The sequence below is a fragment of the Ixodes scapularis genome, unplaced genomic scaffold (assembly GCF_016920785.2).
Source record: "Ixodes scapularis isolate PalLabHiFi unplaced genomic scaffold, ASM1692078v2 PGA_scaffold4__175_contigs__length_147842914, whole genome shotgun sequence".
Taxonomy (NCBI): domain Eukaryota; kingdom Metazoa; phylum Arthropoda; class Arachnida; order Ixodida; family Ixodidae; genus Ixodes; species Ixodes scapularis.
Genome location: NW_024609879.1, coordinates 60,434,299 through 60,460,574, shown reverse-complemented (window position 1 = coordinate 60,460,574; position 26,276 = coordinate 60,434,299). Strand labels below are relative to the sequence as shown.

At 45.9% G+C, this 26,276-nt stretch overlaps 1 protein-coding gene across 1 annotated transcript in view; it reads left to right on the top strand.

The window, feature by feature from the left end:
* The window catches only part of LOC115332391 (venom metalloproteinase antarease-like TtrivMP_A), a 143,835-nt gene that overhangs the window by 87,777 nt on the left and 29,782 nt on the right, over window positions 1-26,276 (top strand). The window contains exon 13 of the mRNA XM_040218941.1: window positions 12,174-12,284. Coding sequence (XP_040074875.1) covers window positions 12,174-12,284 — 111 coding nt within the window. The remainder of the gene's footprint in view (window positions 1-12,173; window positions 12,285-26,276) is intronic.

The following is a 26,276-nucleotide window of genomic DNA, read 5'->3' as shown; positions in this document are numbered from 1 at the left end:
CAGATAAGGACGGTCATGGTGGTGTCATGCCTATTTTTTGTTTTCAATAAAATTTTTATATGAAGTAGCGAAACCTGTCCACACAACGGGACAGACCTTAGTTTTGCAAGATACTTCATAGTATTCGTGAAAAAAATCGCATTCGAAAGGAGGTTGAAAAACGATTTTCCAAACTGCGCGATGACGCAACTTTGAAGGCCGGAGGAATAAAGAATACAACTTTCTACATCGTAAAAATTTTTACGTTTAATTCAAGCAAACTTTTCTATTAGAATTAGTTAAAGTTAACTTATTTGAGCATATATTTCAAGCCAAATAAAATGTCAAACTTGGCTTCAGGAAGAAATTTTACATAATGAGGCCTTTTTCGGCGAATTTTTATGTCCCTTTAAATCTATGTTCTAAAGCTGAAACTTTTTGTGTCGAGTGTTCCATGCTTTGTGAACTTTTAAAAAATTAATTAGCCTTATACAGTTGAAAGTGTTTTCTGCATTGCGCGCGAAACTTTCGTTAAAACGGAAAAAGTCAAAATTTTGCGATTTTGGAGCGGCAATTAAAAAAAATATTCATTCTCGGTTTTCTTTAATTTTTACCCCATGGGCCCTTGATGACCGGTAATTAGAAATATGCAAAGACATGTTGCATTATTTTGTTTTAAAACAATAAAATAAACGTGTAACCAGGTCGTGGTCGCATCAATTACAGCTGGGGCGTTTCTGTCTTAACGACTTGTGGTACACGAGCGACGCATGCCACAGTATTCGTACTTGGTCATATTAATGCCCAGGCGTCATGGAGCACCATAAAAATAGCACGTAAACTTGGTTTCATTGCTGATATGGCTGCTATTGCCAATGAAAACTGAACGTTGCGGCGCGTATACGATCACTATTAAGGTGTTATCATACTTGGCTGGTTAGATGTTCATTGTGCTACCATTTAAAGTTAGTACTTTATTATTAGTACCTGACTGACAAAATAATTTGATTCGTATTTATAGGCACCGCTCGAAAGCTTGCTGTCAAAATTGTTTAATTCATTTCTCTAGGCATCACTTAAACGAGCGACATTGCGGAAACTTCTGCCCCGACCGATGGCGCGCATGGCTAGGGCGGAACGAAAACAGTGTCTCTGAAAACAATAGCGAATGAGTGGAAATCAAGATTGAGTTAGGGGAGATATAGGTAGCGTAAGCGGTTCAATGTCGGAGGCAACAGCCAAGTGTGCGCTCGGGCGCTACTCTAGTCGCTCCAACAGGATCTCCTGCGACGTCTCATCCGCGATCAGAAAAGTCATGATCTGTGACTGGGTTGAGGGGGGCAAGAGGGTTATTGATCTGGGAAAATATTTTTTATAAAATTCCGAGAAAGTCATAGAGTGCAAAAACCTGCAGGTGTTTCTTTGTAATTAGAACGTTCTTTGTGAGAATCTGCCAGCGCCGCCATTAAGTGCCGTAAGCCGTCACACGCGCACAGGTTCGTGGTTCACTATAAACAGAAAAGGAAGAAAGATCTGCTGGCGAGACGCCCGGCCTACAACACGGTGAGGCCTTGCCAATAAAGAGGACGTAACACAACCCAGGCAGCACACCAATGTTGGACCTACATTGGGCCAACAATGGCAAACGCTGGCTCCGGAGGTTGGTCCAACATTGGTATTCTATCCGAGCGCAACTTCTTCCAATGTTGGCCCAGCCATTGGCACCAACGTTGGGCCACCGTTCAACCAATGTTCCAGCCATCATTGGCACCAACGTTGGGCCATCGTTCAACCAACTTTCCAGCCGCCATTGGCGCCAACGTTGGGCCATCGTTCAACCAATGATCCAGCCATCATTGACACCTTTTTAGGCCATCGCTAAACCAATATTTCAGCCATCGTTGGCATCCACACTATGTCATTGGCTATGCCAATTTTGGCTTTCACACTAATTCAATGGCTATGCCATCATTGGTATACAAGTTCAATCATTGAATAGGCCGTTATCGGCAGTCAAGCTGATTCATTGGCATGTCCCAGTGTTAATGCCATATCTTTAATGCTGGCTATGCATGATGGCCATGTGTTTTAATACTGGTTATTTTAACATTGGGTTTTAAGAACCCCTGGCCTGTTTCTTATTAACAGCCCACTGCAAGAAAAACATTCTGGGCACAAATGGCAAGGTCCTCCTATGTTTTTTCTGTGCGCTATTTTATCTGGAGAGCAAATGACTAATTCAAGATCAATTAATACTTTTTTCGGAACTTTTATTGAAAGGGGCTAGGGAGGAAGCTCAGCGGGGAGCCTATGCCTGGTCTTGGGGAAGGTCCTGGGGCAAGTCCTGGGGCTGGGGAGCCATTACGGCTTCCGAACGCCACTTCCTGCAGCCTCCCGTGTCGCAAGACCCTGGCAGCCACTTCAGCACCGTTTTTAAGCTGCCGATTCTTCAATTGTTAGCTTCGCACTGATGGCATCTACGAAAAGATCCAAAGGTCAAAGATCAACGCTTTTATACCCACATTGGTCTTAGTAAAGCACAGTCCCAAGCAGCACTTCAACAAATGTTAAGGTTTGAGTGTCCCCTAAAAAGTCCCTCGCTCACGACTTTTCAGTCCTTGCGGCGTAGCACCCGTGGTAGCCGATGATCAGGGGTCTACGACGTCAGGGCCGAGGTCCGGACGTAGTGACGAGGCAGTTGACCGATGGCAGAAGGCTTGAATCAGGCCGCGTACGCCGGTGGCAGCCTATGACCAGGTGTCCGCCAAGGTCTGGGCTGAAGGACGTAGCGACGAGGCAGTTGGGCGTTGGCCAAAGGCTTGAGTCAGGCCCAGAACGTCTGTGTTAGGGAGTGGCAGCGGGTGTTCAACTGCGCCACGCATGCAGTCTTGTCTACCTCCGGAAGGTTGGCGCCCGGACTGCGTGAGAAGTGGGTTGTGGGTCGGGCTTCTTGACGTCTGGTCACGCCGACGGAGGTCCGGCCTGGTCGCGTCTGCACCGTCTTTTGTCAACCGTCCGAATCCCCTCTCGCGCTCCTCGCGTGCCCCCACCTCGTCTTCTTTCTCGTCCTCTTCGGCTGGTCGCGGGATCGCTCATCACATTAGACTAAGCCAATCAATTACCAACGTTGGTAGGCCACTGGCTAAGACAGGCAATTGGTGGCCAGCTTAAACCAATCGATTGCCAACTTCGGTAACCCGTTGGCTCTATTACAGCTTATATTTCTGAGGGCGTTGTCACTACCGTAGTCAGTACTGCAGTTGCCGTATTTTGTACGCACTTTGAAGTCATTTTTGGGCAAGCAGGCATAAGGCTCACGCAACATATCACGCAACATATCACGCAACATATAAAGCTGTTATATGTTGCGTGATAACCTTTCTTTGCAGATTGAAATGCGCATCAGCTTTATGTCACCTCCTACCTCAAACATAGGGCGTTCGAGATGTTAATTCAACGCAATTTTTTATTCGTGAAGACATGTACCAGTCGCTGGATATTTGTTTAAGGTTTTATTTTTTTGCTAAAATTATTTGTGCTTTTTATTTATTTTTTTAATTTTGTCCGGTTCAGTCTGAATTATAGGCCGCGTTTTGCGGCTCAGCAAAGCGGGTTGCCTTGAGATTTTCAAGATCACATACAGCTGACAATACACCCGTGTCCTAGGTTGGGGAGGCGGGTGGAAATTTCGGGGTTGAACCCTGCCTCCCCCCCCCCTCTTTGGAAAGGTTTCCCGGCTGCGTCGCTAAATGGGCATAAGAGAAGAGGCACTATGCTTTTTGCCGTATAAACATATACACAAATCGAAGGAAGCGTGCATTTTGTATTTCGTGTGGAGTTTACTAAGCATAACTATCAGTTTTGGGAAGACGCGTGTTAGTTATAGTCGGTGACAGGTGGTAGAAGCTCCTCCCATCTCTTTCCATATTTGTAGATCGAAAGATCAGGAGGAGTCGACCTCCTCCCCAGCGTTTATTTTTAACCTGTCACCGAACACGGTTTTTTTCTGTGCGGACGTTCAAACTTGCTACAGCTCGCAATGCATAGAGCGTTCTCATTCAGTTGCTAACTTGCTCTGCGTGTGAAAACAGAAGAATCGTTCCCCCCGGAGGCATAGCTAGAGATTGTTCTCAGCGTGCGCGATCAGCAGATTAAAAGAACGAAGCCAATTATATACAACATTGGTAAGCCACTGGCTAAGGCAGGTCAACGTTGCCCAGCCTAAGTCAATCGATTACCAATGCCGGTAATTGATTGCCTTAAGCTAGCCAACATTGGCCTGTCTTACCCAATCGATTACCAATGATGGCAACTCATTGGCTAACATAGACCAATGTTGGCCAGTCTAAGCCAATTGATTACCAATGTTCGTAATCAATTGGCGAAGACAGGCCAATGTTGGCCAGCCTAAGCCAATCGACTACCAGTGTTGCTCACCCATTGGCTAAGACAGGCCAATGTTGGCCAGCCTAAGCCAATCGATTACCAACCTTGGTAACCCATTGGCTAAGGCAGGCCAATGTTGGCCAGCTTAAGCCAACGTTGGTAAGCCATTGGCTAAGACAGGCCATTGTTGGCCAGCCTAAGCCAATCGATTACCAACGTTGGTAACCCATTGGCTAAGGCAGGCCAATGTTGGCCAGCTTAAGCCAATGGACTACCAACGTTGGTAAGCCATTGGCTAAGGCAGGCCAATGTTGGCCAGCCTAAGCCAATCGATTACCAACGTTGGTAACCCATTGGCTAAGGCAGGCTAATGTTGGCCAGCATAAACCAGTGAATCCCCAACATTGGCACTACAATGGCTGCAATGGCCCAACCTTGGTCCATCGTTTGCCAATTGAATTCCAATGTTGGCCCGACGTTGTGTGCTGCCTGGGAAGGTTTTAAACTACGGGAGTTTAATTAAAGCGATCATTTATTTAGAAAGATAAATAATATAATGGGGTTCACAAGTCTCGAAACGTGGCAATAAATAGTATTAGCACTTTACCCAGCCGGTGCGTGGGTGGAAAAATACAAATTTACCTAGCAAATACACAGAAGGAAAACAATTACTAAACAATTGAAAGCTGAACTCCTAAAATCCTGAATTACTACCAACCAGATTGCAATACTGAGGAGCCAGCGGGTGGAGGGAGTGTCTAATCTGTCATTGTCCGGGAGTGACGGCATCTTCCCTTGCATTGTCCGAAGGGGGTGGTACCGGTGGTTTCCACGGTGTACTAGTGGGCAGCTCGATGAAGCCAACCAAATACTCTCACACACACAAACACACACACACACACACACACAAACACACACACACACACACACACACACGCGCACGCACACGCGCACACACGCACACACGCACACACACACACACACACACACACACACACACACTTCTTTCGAAGGCTTCCCCAGCACACACCTGGCCATCCACCGTCGCTTTTCCCGAGCTCGATCCGCTTTTTCGTAGATCGAATCTCACGGCTCCAAGTCCAGAGCAGACTTCGTGTTCACACAGGTCGCATTTCGTACGAGACGAAAAGAGCGTGGTTGGAAGCGCGATATGTCAAACCAGCTGCAGGAAAGCCTTCGAACCGTTTGTCCCGCGGGGTCTTGTTTATATTGAAGGACATAGGAATTTGAAAACAATCGTGTACGCCTGGGGGGTCAGTCTCCGGGAAATTTGACGAGAGGAGTCTCTAATATATCCGGGCGCAGGCACATTTGGTGAAATAAGTAACCTACTAGAACACGTTCAGACTCAAGGCTTCTTCCACTCAGAGTCCGCGCTGCGTGCCACGTGCAAGAAATTCTCCTAATCTGATCTTACATATTTCCACATGTGAAGCGACTGGATTCTAGGCACCCTCTTGGCGTCCTTCTACTCCAGTTTTTTCCGCTCTCGAAATGCCTCAAGCTCACCATCCACGTAGAGCAAAAAGACGTTTTTCATTTTCATTTCAGTGCCCGTTCAAACCCACTCGCACCTTTTATGGCGTCGGTGACAGGCGCCTGCAAATTTTGCAGGGTGGCTTGATGTTTTACAAGTCCTCTTTCCCCGTCGCATGCATTCTTGCTTTGCCCTGCTGCCGAAAAGATCCACTTCGTCGTATGTAGCTCACTGCACTGCAACTCGTGAAATTGGTACCCGCCCTTAAAATAAGCGGCCGCTCCATCGCTAACATAAGTGAGGCGAGAGTAGATTGATGCGTTGTCCTCGAGGTGTGCCCTAACTTTTTGACAAGGCTAAGCATGCATGCGCCTTATCATGAGTTTGATTGTCGCAAATTGCTGTTTTGGACTAGAGGCGGAAAATCCTCAATGTACTCTGGAGCGGACATATCTACAGAGCCATGCATCAAACATGTTTCGGACATTCGTACAGTCTGCTAGCACCGGCAGAACTCTCCAGAAATCCTTGCCCCCCCCCCCGTCCCTCTTCCGTTCTCTTTGTTTGTTCTTCCGTGGGGAGGGGCTGTTGTGCCAACGCACGAGGTATGACTTGGGTGTTTCTTTCCCATCGCCACAAGCCCAGCCGGTTACGTTACACCGCGCAGGGACGCCGTCGGTGTCGCGTATCGCCGCCAAGAGTCGGAGAGATGCGATCGCCTTTGCGCGTCGCGTGCGGGTGTAACCTTCGGCCTCCTTTTTTGCCATGGGGGGGGGGGGGGGGGGGGGCATTACTTATTTTTTGGCAAGTCTGCCTCAAGAAATACTTGTTTTCCTCCGGCGCCGCCGTCTTCGATTATGCTCCGGCTTGGAGTCCAGTTACGCCATACGTAACGATGCCGTAATATACCGACGGCTTAACCTTCCGTCCAGGCCACACCCTCCATCGGTCGGGCCAAAAGCTCCTGTAACACCCCTTAGTCCTAACCGTGCCTAGAACGACAAATCAAATTATTTTTCAGCCAAGTACTGATATTATATGACTAATTTGAAAAGGTAGCACAATGAACGTCTAACCAGCCAAGTATAACACCCTAATAAGGATCGTATACGCGCCGCAACGTTCAGTTTTCATTGGCAAAGCAGCCATATCAGCAATGAAACAAAGTTTACGTGCTATTTTTATGGTGCTTCATGACGCCTGGGCATTAATATGACCAAGTACGGATACTGTGGCATGCGTCGCTCGTGTACCACTAGTCGTTAAGACAGAAACGCCCCAGCTGTAATTAATGTGATCACGGCCTGGTTACACGTTTATTTTATTGTTTTAAAACAAAATAATGCAACATGTTTTTGCAGATTTATAATTAACGGTCATCAAGGGCCCATCGAGTAAAATTTAAAGAAAATCGAGGATGTTGATTTTTTTTAATTGCCGCTCAAAAATCGCACAATTTTGACTTTTTCGGTTTTGACGAAATTTTCGGCCGCAGTGCAGAAAACACTTTCGACAGTATAAGGCTAATTAATTTGTTAAAAGTTAAAAAAGCATGGAAAACTCGACACAAAAAGTTTCAGCTTTAGAACATAAATTTAAAGCGACTTAAAAATTCGCCGAAAAATGCCTCATTATGTAAGATTTTTTCCAGAAGTCAAGTTTAACATTTTATTTGGCTTGAAATATATGCTCAAATAAGTTAACTTTAACTAATTCTGATAGAAAAGTATGCTTGAATTAAACGTAAAAATTTTGACGGTGTAGAAAGCTGTATTGTTTATTCGTCCGGCCTTCAAATTTGCGTCATCGCGCAGTTTGGAAAATCGTTTTTTCAACCTCCTTTCGAATGCGATTTTTTTCACGAATACTATGAAGTATCTTGCAAAACTAAGGTCTGTCCCGTTGTGTGGACAGGATTCGCTACTTCCTATAAAAATTTTATTGAAAACAAAAAATAGGCATGACACCACCATGACCGTCCTGATCTGAACACACCCAACAACAGAATCGAACGCTGGGGCAAGACTGACTGCGGCTCGCCATGCGGAGCCCCTTATGTACATGCGTTGGCTGCTGAAACATTCCGCGTAGAAAGTTCGGCGGATAGAGCATTCGGACCAGAGTGTTCAGAACAAACGACAGGGTTCTCGAATTTACCAGAACATTAAACTGAAGCTATAAATAAAAGACGGGTAACTCCCAGGAATCGAACCCTGGGCCTTGCGCGAAAGTCAAGCGCGGTAACCACTCTGCCAGGCACGCGCTCGCTCGCCGAGGCACGTGGTAATATTTAGAGCTCCTTTTGACTCATTTGTGACTAGGTTTTTTAGCCTGCCTTGCGTCCAGTTTTGAATAGGTGCCTGCAAATCATTTCCGGAATCGGTAAAGTTACTCCCAGGTTCAATGTAGCGGTTGTGTCCTTCGCGCATTCAAAAATATGTTCTTGTGTTTCTCAAATTAAAACGCAGGACGAAACCGAGTTTAGACGAGGTAACACATCGTTGCAAATATGCTGCGTGTGCAGTTGTTGGTTTACAAAATACCTCTTTCCTGTGGCAAAATTTGGTAAGTCCATGATGGCAGGTCTCTTGAGCACTCGGTCTTTATGGACAGCTATATCGAAACACTATGCTACGCACTGCAATAAAATTAGCCGTTTCCCCCATTTGAATAATATTCAAATATTGGTAAACCAGATAAATATGAGGGCTTATCTTTCTTCATTACAGACCTCGTGTTTGTGTTCGTGTGAATTCAGCTAATATTACTGATGTTGGTTCCCATATTAACCAGCCTGAAAGTATTCTTTGGCGGTGCTGTAAGGAGTGTTTTGAGGGAGTCATGTCCTGCCCGGTTTCATGAAGCTTAATGTATTCGTTAAGATGAAGATTGTTGTATAAAAGCCAGTCAATTTAACTTTGAACTTCAAACTTCATAAAAACGAATTTCCGACGAGGAGTCCGAACAAAAGACTTCGATTCGGAAGCTAGAGGTTCCGTGTCCCTCCTCATAAAAACGCAATACAATATTACATAAAACAAGAATATAATCACCTGAACGATGACGGAGGCTTATTGCGGAGAAGGCGCCGTGTAACCGAGCTTTCGGTTGCACGTCAAAAGATTCCCAGGTGGTCGAAATTAATCCTCAGTCCTCCGCTGGGGCGTGCCAGATGCCCGTCGTAGGTTTGGCACGTAAAACCCCCAAATTTGATCACCTGAACGAAATAGGTGTAGACTGTTTTAGATAAAAAAAAGGAACATTGATGTGGGCGGAGAAGACGTTGTTAAGCAATGTCGGCAAGTTATGAAGTAGAGATTGACATACATCATTACAACAGAAATGGGGAAAGATCAAGGGTTTGTGCATTGGATAGTGATTATTGATCGACGTTTAGTCAAATTTGAAAAATCCCTATTGGAAAATCTGGATAAAGTATTATGACTGCGAAAGCATATGACGTAAGCATGATGGATGCAAAATGGATTCACCAAGATTAAGTCATCCCATCCATCATGATCCGTCACGGATCCACAATGCTTTACGTCACCCTAACCGTCATCAGTTGTCTCGTAATACGATACGTTACAATATACGTGAATGCCACTTTCGCCATCATGATTACGTTATCACATTTTTTAATGGAAATGAGACAACAAGCAACACACTCTACACTGAACAAAAAAAAAAACAAAAAAAAACATAATATACTGTATTCATAGCCACTGGAAACGTTCATAATATTGCCGCGCCCGCAGCTGGCCAAGCAGGCAGCGAGGCCGTCCCCTAACGGTTATCGTGCTTGCCTCCCACGCGAAAAGCAAGGGTTCGATTCCTGGGAGCGAATCGTCTTTTCTTTATTCTTCCAATTTAGTGTTATGGCACATTCGAGAACTCTGTTGCTTGTTCGAGGTACGAATTTTCTAGTCGTCGAACCTTCTCGGTTGATTGTTCAATAAGCCAGCGCTGGTATATAGGGGCTCCACGTGGCAGTCCGTAATCAGTCTCGCTCCAGCGATCGACTCTGCTGTTACGAGAAAGGCTAGCGCCTGAGACGCTACGCTCTCTCTATTTTTGTTTTTGTTTGGGCACAAGTTCGCCATATTAAACGTTTAGTTTCTTCATTTATTCGATGCCTCATCACTTGTCATTCGTAACATAAATATTAAAAAAGAATGGTTTGGTATGAGTGGCAGCGCTATGCGTGCGCATGCTTTCTACTTGTTGTTTTGCCTATTTTTTTGCTGTTTTATTTCTTCTGATCAGATCTGGCCTAACTAAGCCTTGATCTGCAGTTAAAACTGTAACCGCATACATAGAGCATCGGAAATATTATTTTCAATGATGCCTTTTGGTGCTCTTCTTCAATGTATTCGCTCCGCAATACGTGCCTAGTAATTTTCTTTGTGAACATAAAAAGATGTATAATAATGTGCTCTTGTTTTTTTCTCGATTATTTTGTTTTGTTGTTTTTTAACAGATGCTTTTTATTGCCTGTTGAGGCAGTGACGTACTGTGGCTGGGCCTCATCAAAGTGCACCTGCCTTTTGCCATTTATCTCAAAACTTTTGTATTCGAAGTAAAGACTGAAGTAAACAAACCGGTCATTACCTTCGCTGGCCCATCTACCACCTGCAATAATAACACAGACTGTACTCTATCAGTAAATTTTCTTCGAAATCTATGACTTTTGCTAAACGGCCGGCTGTAACAGCCGGTTGTAGCAGTCGGTTTTAATTTAAAAAAAACGACACCGAAAAGCGTTACGTCCATAGGGAACCATATAAAACGACTTCGCTCTCCGCATATTTTGAACTCACAGCATTGAGGTTTTGAGCCAAGTGCTTTACCGACTCAGCTATCCAGGTTTTCTTTTCTTAATTGTTGAGCTATCCAGGGTCAGTGGTAGCTAACACACAAAAGCGAACGCATTGGCGCGGCACTCAAAGGCACGGTCGCACGCTTCACGGCCTTTCCGGTTATGCTACGCCATCTCTGGGCGTGTGTCAGAAAGGGCAGCGAATATTAGGTAGGCGGTACTGTTCGGACGCCCTTCTCCTTTTGCCCAGTGGCCGTGGCCCATACAAAGCCACGAACGCCCTTAAAGGGGCCCTGCAAGGACTTTTTATTGTTTTTTTAATTTGCACCGAACCTGAGCGCACTGAACGTAGTAACTTAGTGAAACTTTTCTTTTCGCGAAATTCGCTTTATTTTAAAAGTTATAGGCAATTCAGAATTACAAAAACAAGCAAAAAATAACCTCCCTCATGACGTCGTAGGTCCTGACTTGAGTGGCCGTGAACTAGAGGAGGAATAGTGAGCTTATCGAGCGCTCACGGCCGCCACACTCCGTGTCGACGGCGCAAGAGGGCGCCACTAAAGCATGTTCTGGATAGGCTGTATGCAGCGGGCAGCCAAAGCGGCTTTAATTGCATTTGCTGCGTGATTAAACACTAATTCGGCATGACACTTCATTGGCCACGAACGACAGCAAACACGGGGTAAAGATCAGTTCAGAATGGGAGCCACTTCGCGCTGCCATACCGCGAAACGGCCAAACCGCAAGACAAAGCCTCTCGCCGAAGGCCTTCGGTACGCTCGGAGCCGGTCGGATCCTCCTGTCCATACGGCTGCAGCGCCACCGCGTACATCCGGTATTTTTTCGTGTCGGCGCCTTATCCCACTACTCCTTTCTTGTATGCGCCGCCTTTTCCACCGCTTGGCGGCGGGTATGCCGACGGGTCATTTCTTGTTTCCGTACTTTATAAACTGCATTTCTTTCTTTTTTTCATCTATAATAGTGAACAAAAACTACTTTTATAACTAATTGAAACGGTTCGCGCCACTTATATTTTGTATTTCGACCAAAAAGAAGTTTTTAGCGGCTCTGACCAGTAGTAAGCCCAGGACCAAAGACGTCACATTTTGCGCGCTTTCGGTACCGTGGGTCGCCCTCATCGGTGGAGGAGATTTCCGTGTCGTCCGGTTAAAATATGGCGCACTAATATTGAGTTACTCTCTCCGTGCCCGCTGGCTTGCCCGAACCCCAAGAGACGTGGAAACCGCAGAAAAGGTAGACGCTTAAATATGATTGCAGGGCCACTTTAAGTGGAAGGCATATCACACATTTTCTGCTTACCAATCTTTATAAGACTGATCAAGCTTGAATTTTTTGGAGTAGGCTTTACATGTTTCTTAATAAACAATGTTTCTTTTGGAGGTCCAGATCTTGCCTCAAACAAAGAAAGAGTTCATATTGTTCTTAATTAACTTAAGTTTCCATTAAATGATCGAAATTTTTGTTCAACAGAAGACGATGTTATCCAACAAATGCCAATTCCAGTGTTACGGAAAGGTGAAAAATTCCCCAGTTTCCTTCACTGAACGCTTCGTAGATGGAATGTCTTGTGGAACTGGAAGGGTAAGTTAAGTGGGCCTTTTTTGTCGTTGACGATCATTAATTTCCAAAAGTGATATCTTATGGCGAATTCCACGGTGCGTTTTGGAGCGCGCCGGGATCAGTACCAGATCCGGACTGGAGCACACGATCCGAACAGGGTCGCGCCGCCTACGGGTCCTTAGTGTAACATGACACTGCTCCGGGATCGGCGGATGCCTTCCCGTCATTCAACTGCCCGGGAATCCCCTTTCCGCGGCCGCCGCGGTCGTTTCGAAGACGTTTTCGCAATCGCGGCGCTAACACGTGTTCGACACACGAGCGACAGGAATGGCTCAGGCGCTTCTAGCAAGGATTGCCGGAATGCCCGTAGCGCGGCAAATAGCTTCTTCTTTCCTTCCTGGAAAACGAACCGGCTGTCGAGACCAGGGGTAAGCAAGCGGCCATTACGAATTCTTCTGATGTCGATACAATCTAGGAGCCCAGCCCGCGACGTGCTTCTTCTTCCTCTGAGGCGACATGGGCGAGATCAGGCCAGATGCCCCACGAGAGAGAAAGTCACGTGTGTGCGCCGACGGCTGGCCCGGCTGGCTTCCGGTTGAAGCCGCCGAAATCGTGGGAGCGACTTTTCTCGGATCCAGATCGAGATCTGGAGCGGGAGCTAATCCAAAACGACCAGTGAAACAGGCCTGTCTCGATCCCGATCGCCCAGTGAAATAGGCTCGCTCCAGAAAAGTCGATCCCGGCCCGCTCCAAAACGACCAGTGGAATTCGCCATTACACAAATTAAAGAGAGCTTACCTCATTTTGAGTAAGAAAGTTTTTTTTTCCGCATGATTCGAAACATCACTACTCTTTTGAACGCATTGTCGGCCTGTCCTCATGGGTCGCGCAGCCTAGTGACCAAGTGCATGCTCAAAAAAAAAAAAAAAAATAACGATTCGCGGTCAAGAGCATTGACCTTACTCAAACTTTGGTATGCCCCTAGAATCTCGCCCTCTACTCACGAATAGACTTGGATATCATTATTTTCTTAAATCAATATGCATGTGTCACTGGTCAAATTTTTGTAGTCCGAGTCTGGTTCTACTGAACGGAGAGGAATAGGACATACACAGAAGGAGCGAGCAAGACGTTTTCCCTTAATTAAAGATGGAGACCGACTTCTTTTTTTTTTTTTATTGTTAAGTACCAATTGGTCATTTTGGAGAACAAAATGAGCTATCCTTAAATCACAAGTCCAAGATTTAGTTAAGGGATACGATTGTAGCTAGCGAAGGCAAAACTCTTCTTTAAAATTACAGAAATCTGACAGCGTAGAATCACACACATAACTAGATATAAGAGCAACACGTTGCTTCGTTACACAATTATGGTGAACAAGATAACACTCAGTTGCGATATCTGAAATACTTTAAAATGCACACCGTTTTTCCCTAAGAATATCGTAGACATTGAGCTCTTGATGAATATCATGAAAAAAAATAGCGCAAAACAACAAGGAAGGAAAGACGAGGTTGACACAAAGCAAAGAAAATTGTGTGTATGTTTATACAGCCAGAAGTTAGTCTACCGCAGTGGGCGTCTGGTCTCTCAACTGTAGATGAGCAATTTAGCCAGTGCGGTACTACCGCTAACCTGGGCCGGTTTGCTCATCTTGCGGCTGCGGCGGCGGCCGCGGCCAAGAGGGATTTTTACGTCAAGTGACCAGCTCCATGGGGACAAGGAAGTACCTAGCGTCCCTGCCTAATGGCGGAGAGATCCGCATCGCCTCCAGCACAAAAGCCTAATGTCGCTCGCAGGAACTGATTGCAGGGACTTTCAACTGGAGTCCAATTGACCGCCCCGTTATACTGTAGGAGCGGCAGGTAAAGTTACGGCCAGGCAGGGTAAATAGGAGCCAAAATAAAGAAAAACCACACGAGATAAACGCGGTAGCAGCATGTTTATCTACCTCGGCCGGCGCCGTCGCCTCCCGCGTTCTGCTATGGTCGGGGAGAAAGAAGAAGACGCTGTTTCGAACGGCCACGTTTTCCATGTTCTCCGGGGAAAATTTATCGGCCGCTGGCCGAGGAAACGTTATGACGTCTGATAACGTTCCAGAAGACTACCGGATAATCCTGCCACGTCTGACATCAGGTAACCTGAGCCTGAATTCCGTTTTCTTGCATGGGGACCTCTTGGCGCGCCCGTATCGAGCTCCTGATTTTCGAGACGCCCTACGTGGCATCGTCGAATTGAAGGACGTTGTGAGCCTCGGACAGTTCCAGATGTGTCACGTCTGGATGCTGACGTGTGTCAACGCTGTTACCAAGGCAAAGCTCGTCGCTCAACGAGAGCTCCGCGTGAAAGACCGAAAGTGCCTCATCATTGACCCGGACAAGCAAGAAGTAAACCTAAAGCTTCTTTGGCTTCCACAGCATCTAGAGGATCGACGAGTTATCGAAGCTCTCGCCCCGTTTGGCAAAGTGCGATCGATCAAGAGAGAAAAATGGAGGTGCAGCGAGCTTGAGCACATGGAGACTCTAAATCGAGAGGTAGTACTGGTATTAGGGGATGGTGTCAATGCCAGTCAGATACCACATCTCCTTCAAGTCTACGGATGCCAGAGCCTCGTCCTTATTCCTGGCCGACCTCCGCTGTGCTTGCGCTGCAACAAAGTGGGACATATTCGACGCTACTGTAGAACACCGAGGTGCTCCAACTGCCGGCGGTATGGTCACCTAACTGAGGAGTGTGTCAACGGCGCCACCTATGCTGGCATGTTACGACAACGTCAAACACACGAAGATGACACTGCGGCGGAGCTCCTAATGGACGTCAGTGAGGTAGCTGACGTCACCGGGGAATTGCCCCCCGTTGAATCGGCCCATCCTTCAGGAGACGCACGGCCCGGGGACAGTACAGACACCCAGCCATCACAAAACATCGACAAGAATGAAGAATTTCCAGTGTTGGAACCTGCAGCATCCCCAAACACCAGCACCACACAGAATGCGCACGCGGAACCTGATGCGACTCCCGCACCGACTGTCTCCATGGCTCCGACTACACCTCAGCACGCAGTTAGCGAGGACGGCCCTTTCTCGAGCAGCAGCCAACCACTCAAGCGACCGGCACCGGTTGTCAATTAAAGAGGCACCTTCGTGTTCAAGCGGGTCCTCAACACTACTCAACCGTGTTGGCGACGGAGACGTCGCCAAAAAGAAGGCATCGGGGTCCCGTGCCAAGCCGAACGCGAAGATAGGAGCTACCTAAAGTGTGGCGAGTGTCGTTCAACGCTGAAATGCGGCCTCTATGAGGACGGATAGAAGCTAAGAATATTCCCCTAAATTTCACAACACTAAACGTCCGAGGTCTAAGATCTCGTGCGAGGCAGGTGCAACTTTGTCGGCTCTTGCAACGTGAGCGGCTGGACATTGTTGCGATTCAGGAGACAAAGATAGAGTCGGAGGAGGCCACAACAAGTGCGCTTCAGCCTTTTCTACACAGGTATGACGTTTGTGTGAGTCACGCTGTGGGACTATCGGCTAGTTGTTTCTTGTTTCTCCGCAAAGACTTGAACTACACCTCGCTCTCGTACACGGTTGACACTGAAGGTCGTTTTATCTGTTGTGACATTTACTTAGAGGGAATTCACTGGCGGCTGATTTGCGTTTATGCCTATAATGACTCTTCTAGTCGACTTTCACTTTTCCAAAATTTAGTTGCTTTTCTTGATACCGACAAATGTATTGTCCTGTTTGGCGACTTTAACTGTGTATGCGAAGCCCACGACCGCTCGACGATCAGTCTGAGACGCGACAACAGCAGTATCGCTCTCGAGAATCTTGTGCGCCAACACTGCCTAAGTGACGTCGGTGCCTCTCGAACGTTCATCAATCGCTTCATGCACCTGCAAAGTTCTGGCCACGCACGCCTTGATAGAATATACGTGTCTAGTTGTTTTTTGGAACACACGTTTGAATATTTGGTAACGCCGGTATCCTTCTCTGACCATTGTGTTGTAAGTGTGAGGCTAGGCGAGAAACGCAAACAAATGTCTAGACCAAAATGGGCGCTGTGGAAGTTAAACAGCAATATCCTTAAAAGCAATGACTTTAATGAGAGACTAATTACCTGTTTTATGGCTATTCGTAGTAATACCGACCTTTCCATTTTGGCACAGTGGGATAGTTTTAAGCAAGAAGCTAAAAACATCGCAATTGAGTGTGCGTGTATTCAGGCATATCTTGAAAAAGCTGACAGGCGTGCACTTACACATAGCCTTCACGAACTGTATGAGCTGGAATGCGAAAAACCAGGTAGTTTTCATGAGGAAATTTGCTTTCTCAAATCTGAGCTCCAACGCCACGAGCTTCAGGGTTACCGAGGAGCGGCTGTGTGATCAAGATGTCAACGCCTTGTATTGGCCGAACAACCTACTAAAAATACTTTAGATGACGAGCGCAGGCACGCCTTAGCTAAAGAAATTCCGGAGTTGCTATGTAACGGCGCTTACTCAAGAAATACCGACAACATTATGACCACATTCACACAACACTATCAAAACTTATTTGGTCAGGTCTCCCCCTCATCAAATGAAGAGTATGCGCCTCTCGTTTCACTGCTGCCCAGCTTGAGTGACGAGGACTCCGAACTATTTACTAGACCGTTTTTTCTCAAAGAGATATGCCAGGCCGTGAGGTCTCTTCCTAGCTCGAAGGCACCTGGACCAGATGGCCTCTCAGCAGAATTTTATAAGCAACACATAGACAGTATATGCCCATTCCTCCTTGAACTTTTCACAGCTTCACTTCAGTATGGCAGGTTACCTCCATCGTTTTATCAAAGTCACACCGTGTTAATACCAAAAAGCTCCGACTCTGACAAATTAAGGACTGTTGAAGGGTATCGTCCAATAGCGCTCTGCAATGTCGATTACAAAATATTTGCCAAAATTCTTACTACCCCTACAAAAATATGTATGGACGTCCTATGTCCATACTTTTGCCGTTCTATTACCTCTTTGTCCATCCTATGGATTCCTGTAGACAGTTCTTAGACCGTCTATGTACCATTGATTTGCCACAGAATGGACACAAAAACGCTATAGAGATCTTCGCGAAAGAAAAAAGTTTTTCATTCCTTCCTATTTCCGTTCTATGGTCCCAGTGAGTCTATGGTCATCCTATTTCCTCTCTATGGTGTGAGCTTATATTGGGGCATTAACAAAGTGCTTCCGGGTAGATGTTTTCTTTAGGTGTAGCGAGGTGTCCGGGTTAAAGAGTTGTTAATTAAGTTCCGGGTACCAATATGTTACATTGATGTCTGGAGGCATATCCAACCTCAGGGTATACTCATTGTGGAGATGGAAGTGTTTAGTATGTGCCGGAATAATGTTTTTACTTTCTCAGTGGGAGGTAGGTATATGTGGGTCGCTGCGGCCCCCGTAGATATTCGCAACTTTCACAACCCATAGTGGGCGCACTGGTGCCTATCAAAATTTCGGTCATCTGGATGATCGTCGTTACAAAGCGGTATACTAGGCTGGGTCTGCGCGCGACGCGTAAGTAATTGTAGTTTTGCTATGTACGCGGAGTATCAGAGACTTATTTTATGTTTATTTTTCACGTCAGCAAAGTGTAGGCAAGCCATTTTATTTTGATGCCAATCATCCAGGAGCTAGGGAGTGCGATTCGCACACCGCGGTACCAGCATCGCTTAAAGTGGCTTTTCTATGGACCCCGTAAGGACTCCGTGCAGACCCTGTATGGGTTCTCTGCAGACTCCATAAGGAGCCCGTGTAGACCCTGTATGGCTTCCTTGTGGACACTGTATGGCTTCCCTGTGAACCCCTTACGTACTCCTTATAGACCTTGTATGGCTTCTTTGCAGACCCCTAAGGACCCTACACTCTTTAAAATGACTTTTACAGAGCACGTTTTTGCGTAAAAACAAATGGGGAAAAGCTCTTTTTGTAGAACCCTTTATTGGAGATCAGTACAAACTGACAAGAGCGTGATGTTTGCATACACTTTTAGCTTACAGGGTTTTGCGGCACAATTAATATTTTTTTTTACAGCCATGCCTCACCGGCGACTTCAAGTAGCGCGTCCCGACTTGGGTGCGTCTTAACTTCGGTGGCAATTCGCGGCGTGTCCGCCTGGGAGAGGGGGTTGGCATCCCTGAAACCCCTCTTCTACCGTATATGTTTTGGCGCCAAAGTGGCCGATTAAAGCCGAAGCAGAACAGTCACATGCTGTCGAATATCGATAGTCCCAAACCAACACACGCAGTCGTGCAGTTATCCGAGTGGCCGCTGCGGGTGGAATGGTGGCGTTGCGATCGCAATTAGTTTGGTTTTCGTGTACAGATCGGTGCCGCTTTTTCAGAGCAAGCTCTTTAGCAGTTTCCCAACTAACTTGCTCTAGAAACGTTGGTCGGTGCGGACCCCATAGCAGACCCCCTGCAGACTGAGTGGCTTCTCTGCGGACCCTGTAGCGACTCCCTGTAGAGCTTGTATGGCTTTTCTGCAGACGCCATGAGGACCCTGGTAGACCTTGTATGGCTTCCCTGTGGACACCCTAGGGACTCCTTGTAGACTTCGTATCGGTTTTCTACAGGCACCCTATAGACACCGTAAAGACCCTGTGTAGACGCCCTATAGAGCTTCTATGGACTCTCTATGGCGCCTTGCCATAGAAAGCGTATAGGATGACCACACATCATCCATAGAATAGGACGTCCATAGAACGTCCGTTGGCCAATATTCTATAGGGCAGCCATAGGACGACTTCACGGAGGCAACAGAGGTCGTGGTGCGCCTATAGATGCCTTTTGTCCTCCCTATGGACGCTGGTCTATAGAACGTCCTAGAAGTGTCCATACATATTTTTGTAAGGGTAAACGTTTACAATGTGCCATTTCAAGAGTGGTTGGAGCTCATCAAACATGCGGGATTAAAGGCCGCACAATCCAGACAAACATTCACGTAGCGCGATCAGTTCTTCATTGCTGCGACAGTTTACAAGATCAAGTAGCCATGCTTCAAATTGACCTAGCGAAAGCTTTCGATCGCGTAAGCCATTTCTTTTTGTTTGCTCTTTTAGAACACATAAACGTAGCAAAGTTCCTCCTTAACGGTATAAAAATATGTTATTCCGAAGCAACAACTCGATTAATAGTTAACGGGGCTCTTTCCAAACCAATTCACCTTCATTCATCTGTAAAGCAAGGATGTCCCTTGTCTAACCTTCTGTTTGCATTATATTTGGAACCTTTGTGTTTAAGTATACTGAAAAGTACAGACGTAAAAAATTATAAATTGTTATCTCATGAAGTGAAAGTTATGGCTTATGCCGATGATGTAGCTTTTTTCTGTGTTGATAAGCAAAGTATCGACGCTGCATTACAATTAACCCAGCAATTTTGTAAGGCAGCTGGAGCGCTGGTTAACACCTCCAAGTGCTGTGGACTTTGGTATGGGACTTGGGGGACAACGCCCTCGGATTATGCAGGAATGGCGTGGTCTGGCGTGCCAACTACTTACCTTGGCGCGCCACTAGAATGTGTTCGAAATAGCTCACGCTACTGGACAGAAAGTGTCAAAAATCTTAAGCGCAGAGCGGACATGCTGAAGCCTAATCATCTTTCGGTGTTTGGCCGCGCTACTGCATGTAACATCTTCCTAGTCGCAAAACTGTGGTACGTGCTTCAGGTTATTCACTGTGCCCGACGACACCTTCAGCGTTTCCATAGGGTATTTGCGACCTTCATATGGGACTCTTCATGGCAGCCAATGCGGCGCGACAATCTGTTTCGGTCTATCGAAGCGGGAGGACTAGGCTTAACCCACTTATTTGTACGGAAAATTGTTTCACGTTTCATGTTCCTCAGAACGACTTCCCACCCGTTCATTAGGACCTTTCTCCAAACTCACTTGATGGATCTCCTCCCTAACCTCGTTGTTTCATCCGATCATGTGGCAATGCCACGACCTTTTGGCTTTCTCAAAGAAGTCGTCGAAGCTTTTGAGTTTTTGAAAGTGCGTTTTTTTTTATTATTTATTCACCGTTTCCAGAAAAGAGCTCTACCATAACCTAATAGATTCGCTATTTCCAGACCCTTTATATCGCAGCCACTACCCAAACGGTACAGATCAAGATGTTTTAAAACGAGTTCGCAGGATGCGCGTTCCCCCAACTGCAAAAACATTTTTCTTTAAGCTTCATACTAACACACTACCCGTGAAACCATGGCTACGTGACAAAGGAATTTTTGTACCGTGGTCGGTCAACTGTCGTTTATGCAACACGCCAGAGACTATTGAGCATTGCTTTATTTTTTGCACAGATGCATACCTTTTCTGGGATGTGCTTCAAAGGACTATCAAAAAGGACTTGTATATCAACGCATACTCTATTCGTTTTCTTCCTGTGGAAGATCCAGACATTTCCCTCAGATTTTTTTATTTTGCTTGGTATGCATAGTCTCTGGAAGACTCGCATGATAGACAGAAACGCTGAACCACCAAGGACTACCAAATCAAATTTTATCGAAACATGCAATCACGTAATAAGTGTCCTTGATGAACTCGGGGAAAAGACGAGATGGTACTGGCGAATTGAAAAGTGCCTTTTGTTTCCTGATTTCTGATACAGCCGAGTCAGTCCTGCGCACCCGAAGACCTATGCAAATTTGTCTGAATTTAAAAGTGTTGGTGAAAATGTATCTGAATAAGCTTGTATAATCTCAGTGCATTCTCGTTTCAAAACTGCAACTATGATCTATGTGCCCACCGTCTGTGCTTCCATGGAATAAAGAAAAAAAAAAAGAAAAAAAAAAGTTCTGCTATGGTGGAGAGGTTAAACCGGCGGTACTTGTCGTCGCGGCGTGAAAGTTCCGGGTTCAAATCGCACTAGGGGCTCTTTTTTTTTTTTCTTTTTTTCTTGTATTTTGCGCGTGTCTTACTTTTTAACTGTGATCCTTTTTAGGAAATCATCCACTTGCTCTACTGCGCCTTACACGGTTTTTACTGTTAGTCCCACCTGTTCAATCGAAACATTGGGAATAAAAAAAAAAAAGATGAACGGAAGTTAACGCGCTAATACAATCATTTCATTCCATTTGTTGATCCAAAGTCATTTTAGGAGTTTGCATTAGAGTGAGGGACCTAAAATGACTTTGGATCATAATAGGTGACATTCACTTGACGTCACTCGCTAGGTTCGCTGGCATCGTCCACCACAGTCGCCATCTTCGAGGTCTCTTGCTATCGCGAATGCCATCTGGCCGGACATTTTGAGCGTGGTTTAGCAGTATTTTACAACTTTAAAGGGTCTTTTTGATCGAAACAAGGGGTTATTCTTATACTTCGGTGCTTTTGAAGCGCCGTGGGAGTATGTTTTGTGTGTTTTAGTTCGTTTTTGTCGCTATCGGACTCGTTTACCGCGGCCGCGTTGCCCCTCGGCTCCATGAAGCGCTCCGTGTCGCCCGCCGTGCCGACGGCGGTAGCTCTTGCAAGAACTAATTTTTCTACTTTGGTGCTTTTGTAGCACGGTGTGATTACTCTTTGTTTTGTTTTGCTAGTTTCTTTGTCGTTTTCTCTAGCGGATTTTCTGTACTACGGCCGTGTAACCGTGTTGCTCCATCGCCGCTGTGTCGTACTACGTCGTGCCTTCGGTGTTCGTTTCTGTGCAGAAACATACCGTGCGGCTCACAGAGTGCGCAGCTTATGAAAAATGCGGCGCATCTTTCATTAGCCCAAGCGATTTAAAAACCGCATGTAAGCGATTTGGCGAGTGGGAAGACAAGCGACGGCGACCCGCTTCGCTGCCGCTCGGTCACTCGCGCGACGAGGCAAACCGCATGAAAGCGACGGGAGTACACGACCAAGGCGATGAGCGCTAAGTTTTCTAGAAATCCCAAAACCGAGCTACGCGACGAGTGACAGTAAAAGGTGAACCGCATGTAAGCGATTTAGAGAGCGATGGCGACAGCGATGGGAGTCGGTGACGAGCGACGAGGATTTCTCGCGGTCGGTCGTCGCGTCGTTCGGTTTTTGGATTTCTAGAAAGGGTCGCTAATCGCCTTGGTCGCTTACTCCCGTCGCTTTCATGCGGTTTGCCACGTCGCGCGAGTGACCGAGCGACAGCGAAGCGGGTCGTCGTCGCTTGTCTCGTCGCTGTCGCTCGTCTCGTCCCGTCGCTCGCCCAATTGCTTACATGCGGTTCAGCCTTTACACACGGTACTCGGCAGCAACAAGAAAAACGCCCCGCCCGGAGACCAACTTTTCTTCTCTCTTCTGTTCAACGAAGCTTCAACGATATGAAATTAGCACACACTAGCAGCGGACGACCGCGTAGCGTACCCAAGCCAGTCAAACCGAGACCTCGAAGATGGCGGATCGACGGTGGCGCTCCCTGGAAAAATCGAACCTGCAGGCTCAGTGAATAGCATCTATTGGAATTAATTATAATGAATTCCATTTGTTGTTCCAAAGTCATTTTAGGTGTTTGGATTAGAGAGAGGGTTTGCGATGTCGACGCCTGATTCATTTTTGCATTGGTCGTGATCGTCCGCTAATTTAACTAAAATTCAACAAGTAATGTGGTAATATTACAAAACGATTGCCACAACAAAATGTAAAAAGTATAAATATACTTTTTGTAACATTCCATGCAAGTGAAAGTATGATCGCTTTTATTTCGGTTTTACTACTTTCTTAGACGTTTGACTTGCTGCCTTGCCTGTAGGATTTCGGTCAATCAGTGTAGCCACAGTTGCTAGTATTTTTTTTTTAATTGTCACAACTGCAGTTTTTATTAGTCCTAAATAGGCATCTCTTGTTATTGAAAGGAATCGTAGCAAGAGCGTTGTATATTTAAAAACACATAAAACTAGTTGCTGGGGAAAGGATGCTTGTTACGGCTCCGTTAGTGTGAAAGCCATAGCGATGCTGTTATCTTGGTTTCCTTTTAATGAACATTATGAAATGATTGTATTAGCGCGTTAACTTGCGTAGATCCTTTTTTTTTTTTTTTTGCTTCCCGGTGTTTCGATTGAACAGGTGGGACTAACAGTAAAAACCGTGTAAGGCGCAGTAGTGCAAGTGGATGATTTCCTAAAAAGGATCACAGTTAAAAAGTAAGAGACGCGCAAAATACAAAAAAAAAAAAAAGAAGTCCCTAGTGCGATCTGAACCCGAAACTTTGACGCCGCGACGACAAGTACCGGCGGGTTAACCTTTCGACCATAGCAGAACACGCGAGGCGCCGGCGCCGACGGAGGTAGATAAATATGCTGCTACCGCTTTTATCTTGTGTGTTTTTTTCTTTATTTTGGCTCCTATTTACCCTTCCTGCCCGTAACTTTACCTGCCGCTCCTACAGTATAACGGGGCGGTCAATTGGACTCCAGTTGAAAGTCCCTGCAATCAGTTCCTGCGAGCGACATTAGGCTTTTGTGCTTGAAGCGATCCGGATCTCTCCGCCATTAGGCAGGGACGCTAGGTACTTCCTTGTCCCCATGGAGCTCCCCACGTGACGTAAAAATCCCTCTTGGCCGCGGCCGCAGCCGCAGCCGCAAGGTGAGCAAACCGGCCCTGGGGCCTTTTACGTGGACCACGCACTAGTGATACAAGACCACATGCCGGTACGATGCTCATCCAGATAGAAATGGGCAGGGGTGGGGATTGAACCCAGAATCCTGGGTTCTGCAGCGCGAGCTTTTGCTCCCCGTGCTCCGAGCTGGTGTGCGCGCTAGACCACCCGGCCACCGATCCCCCCGACGAGGTACACAGGACGGGCACTAACTGATAACTGACATTTATTACAGTCTATAAAAAAGGAGAAGGAAAAAGTTACTGATGTTATCGCTTAAAAAAAAGAAAAGAAAAGTACACCCTCAAAGTTGTTATACGTAAAAAAAATAACAAACTGAATTCAAAGTCAGTTGTCAGTCCTTCCTGTCTACCTCGTCCTTCCTTCCTTGTTGTTTTTCACTATTTTATTCATGATGGACAACCAGCTAGCCCGCCAGCACATCTTATTGAACTCTTGACTATGCGTTTTTGAGTATGCACTAAATAGGTGACGTCATTGCATCCTGCAAGCGGAAGGCGTGTGTTCCTCACTCCATGTTTTCTCTGGGTTTATCGTTCTGTGTTTTCGCAGTACTTTTTTTAAAATTCATCTATAAATGAATACTGTTACCGCTCATTCACACTGGAAGCGTATCCGCGTTCACAAAGCGGTTGCGAACGCAGTTGTATAAAGATCCAGTACAATTGCACGCGCACTTGATGTCATCGATGCGCAGGCAATTGTACTGGATCTTTATACAACCGCGTTCGCCACCGCTTTGCGAACGCGGATCCGCTTCCAGTGTGAATCAGCGGTTAGGGGCATACTTTCTTTTTTAATTGTCCGTGTGAATTCCGGTATGACGTACAAACTGGTCTTGAGATATGTGGCTGAAGTTCTATTTCATTGAAAGTATTCAGCAAAAAAATTAAAGACTTTTACAATTCCCTGCAACGCCGAATCAGAGCGCAGCTCAGGAGGACGAGGGAATGGTACGGAGGGAAGGATGTGCCCCTCTTCCTTCCCCGCTAGATTTAGCAGGAAAACTTTCCACTAAATTTAGCAGAAATATTTTTCCGACGAATTTAGCGAAATTGAGTGAAAATATTGACAATGTTTGATGCGTTTAACGTTACGCAACGTCACACGTGACGTCAAAGGACACGTGCTTCCTATATTGATGTCACATGTGACGTCACGTGTGACGTCACGAGGGTAAGCCTCGTGAGGGTAACACGCGTAAGGGTGAACCTCGTAACCCTTGTGACCCTCGGGAAGGTAACTCTCGTGACGTCAACACGTAACGTCATTATGAGAAATTCCCCGTAATTCAACGGGCGGTTACGCCGACGGCGACGCCGACACCGACGTCGCTGAAGCCGGAAATATGCGCCTAAAAGCTGCGCAAAAAAAAATAAATGGTATAAGCGTTTTTATTACATGCGATAGCCTTGCTGTCGACTCACCCCCTAAAAAAAAGAACTGGATTTGGAATTTGAAACGAATGCGCGAGCGCACCAGATTGAAAGGTAAATGAATTAGGAGAAAAAGGTCGATCGAACGTACCCTTAGGGGAATGGTACCCATTACCTCATGATTTCAAGCAGGACTCTCAACGCTGTAACTTTTTCTTATTGACATTGCCGAGGACTACAACCTTGACACGGTGTTAGATGCACGTACATATCCCAACACAAAAATGCGCACTTCTTTTTTTACTCCAAAAATAAACAGCTCAATCCCCAAATTTCATTCGCCGGCAAAATGTAGCGCTGACGGTTCGAACCAGATCGCAAAGCTGCAGCATGCAGCGTTATCTTATTCCAAAGTTATGTGATTTTCAAAAATTTCCATTAGAAAATAACTCCCAGTTTTGCTGGTTTTCGGTAGCTGACGCCACAGAGCTTCATGTGTTAGAGATAGAGAGCTCAACCGGCCGCCATTTCCGCATTGAAAATTTAAAAAAATCACATGACTTTTGAATAAAAAGTTAACAGAGTCTTTTATGTTGTCCCTTAGACGACTTGAAGGCGCAAGCCCAAGCGCCGATGCCTTAAGGTGCAACCCCACCGTGCATGACAGTTGGTGCTTTTTTGACGGCTTATAACTTTCGTTCTATGTATCTTACAATTATAAAGTTAATGTTAAATTAAAGGGCTGTTTTTCGACAATCTTGTAATGTCTCAAAATTACAAATACTTTTGGTTGTTAGTTAGTTATTTATCTTTTAATAGACCACAGTCTCTATTGTTGAAAAAAATATTTCTCGAGTTATAACGTCCCATTGTCCACGATAATTTACGTGAGAGTTTGGTTGCATGTAATAAATTAAAAAAGTGAACAACGAACTAAACAGATAATTTATATTTTAAAATAAAAAATAAAGTTTAAAGTGACATTATTTTGTGGCGCTATAAAAACGGAATCACGTCAACGAATCAAAATAACGATA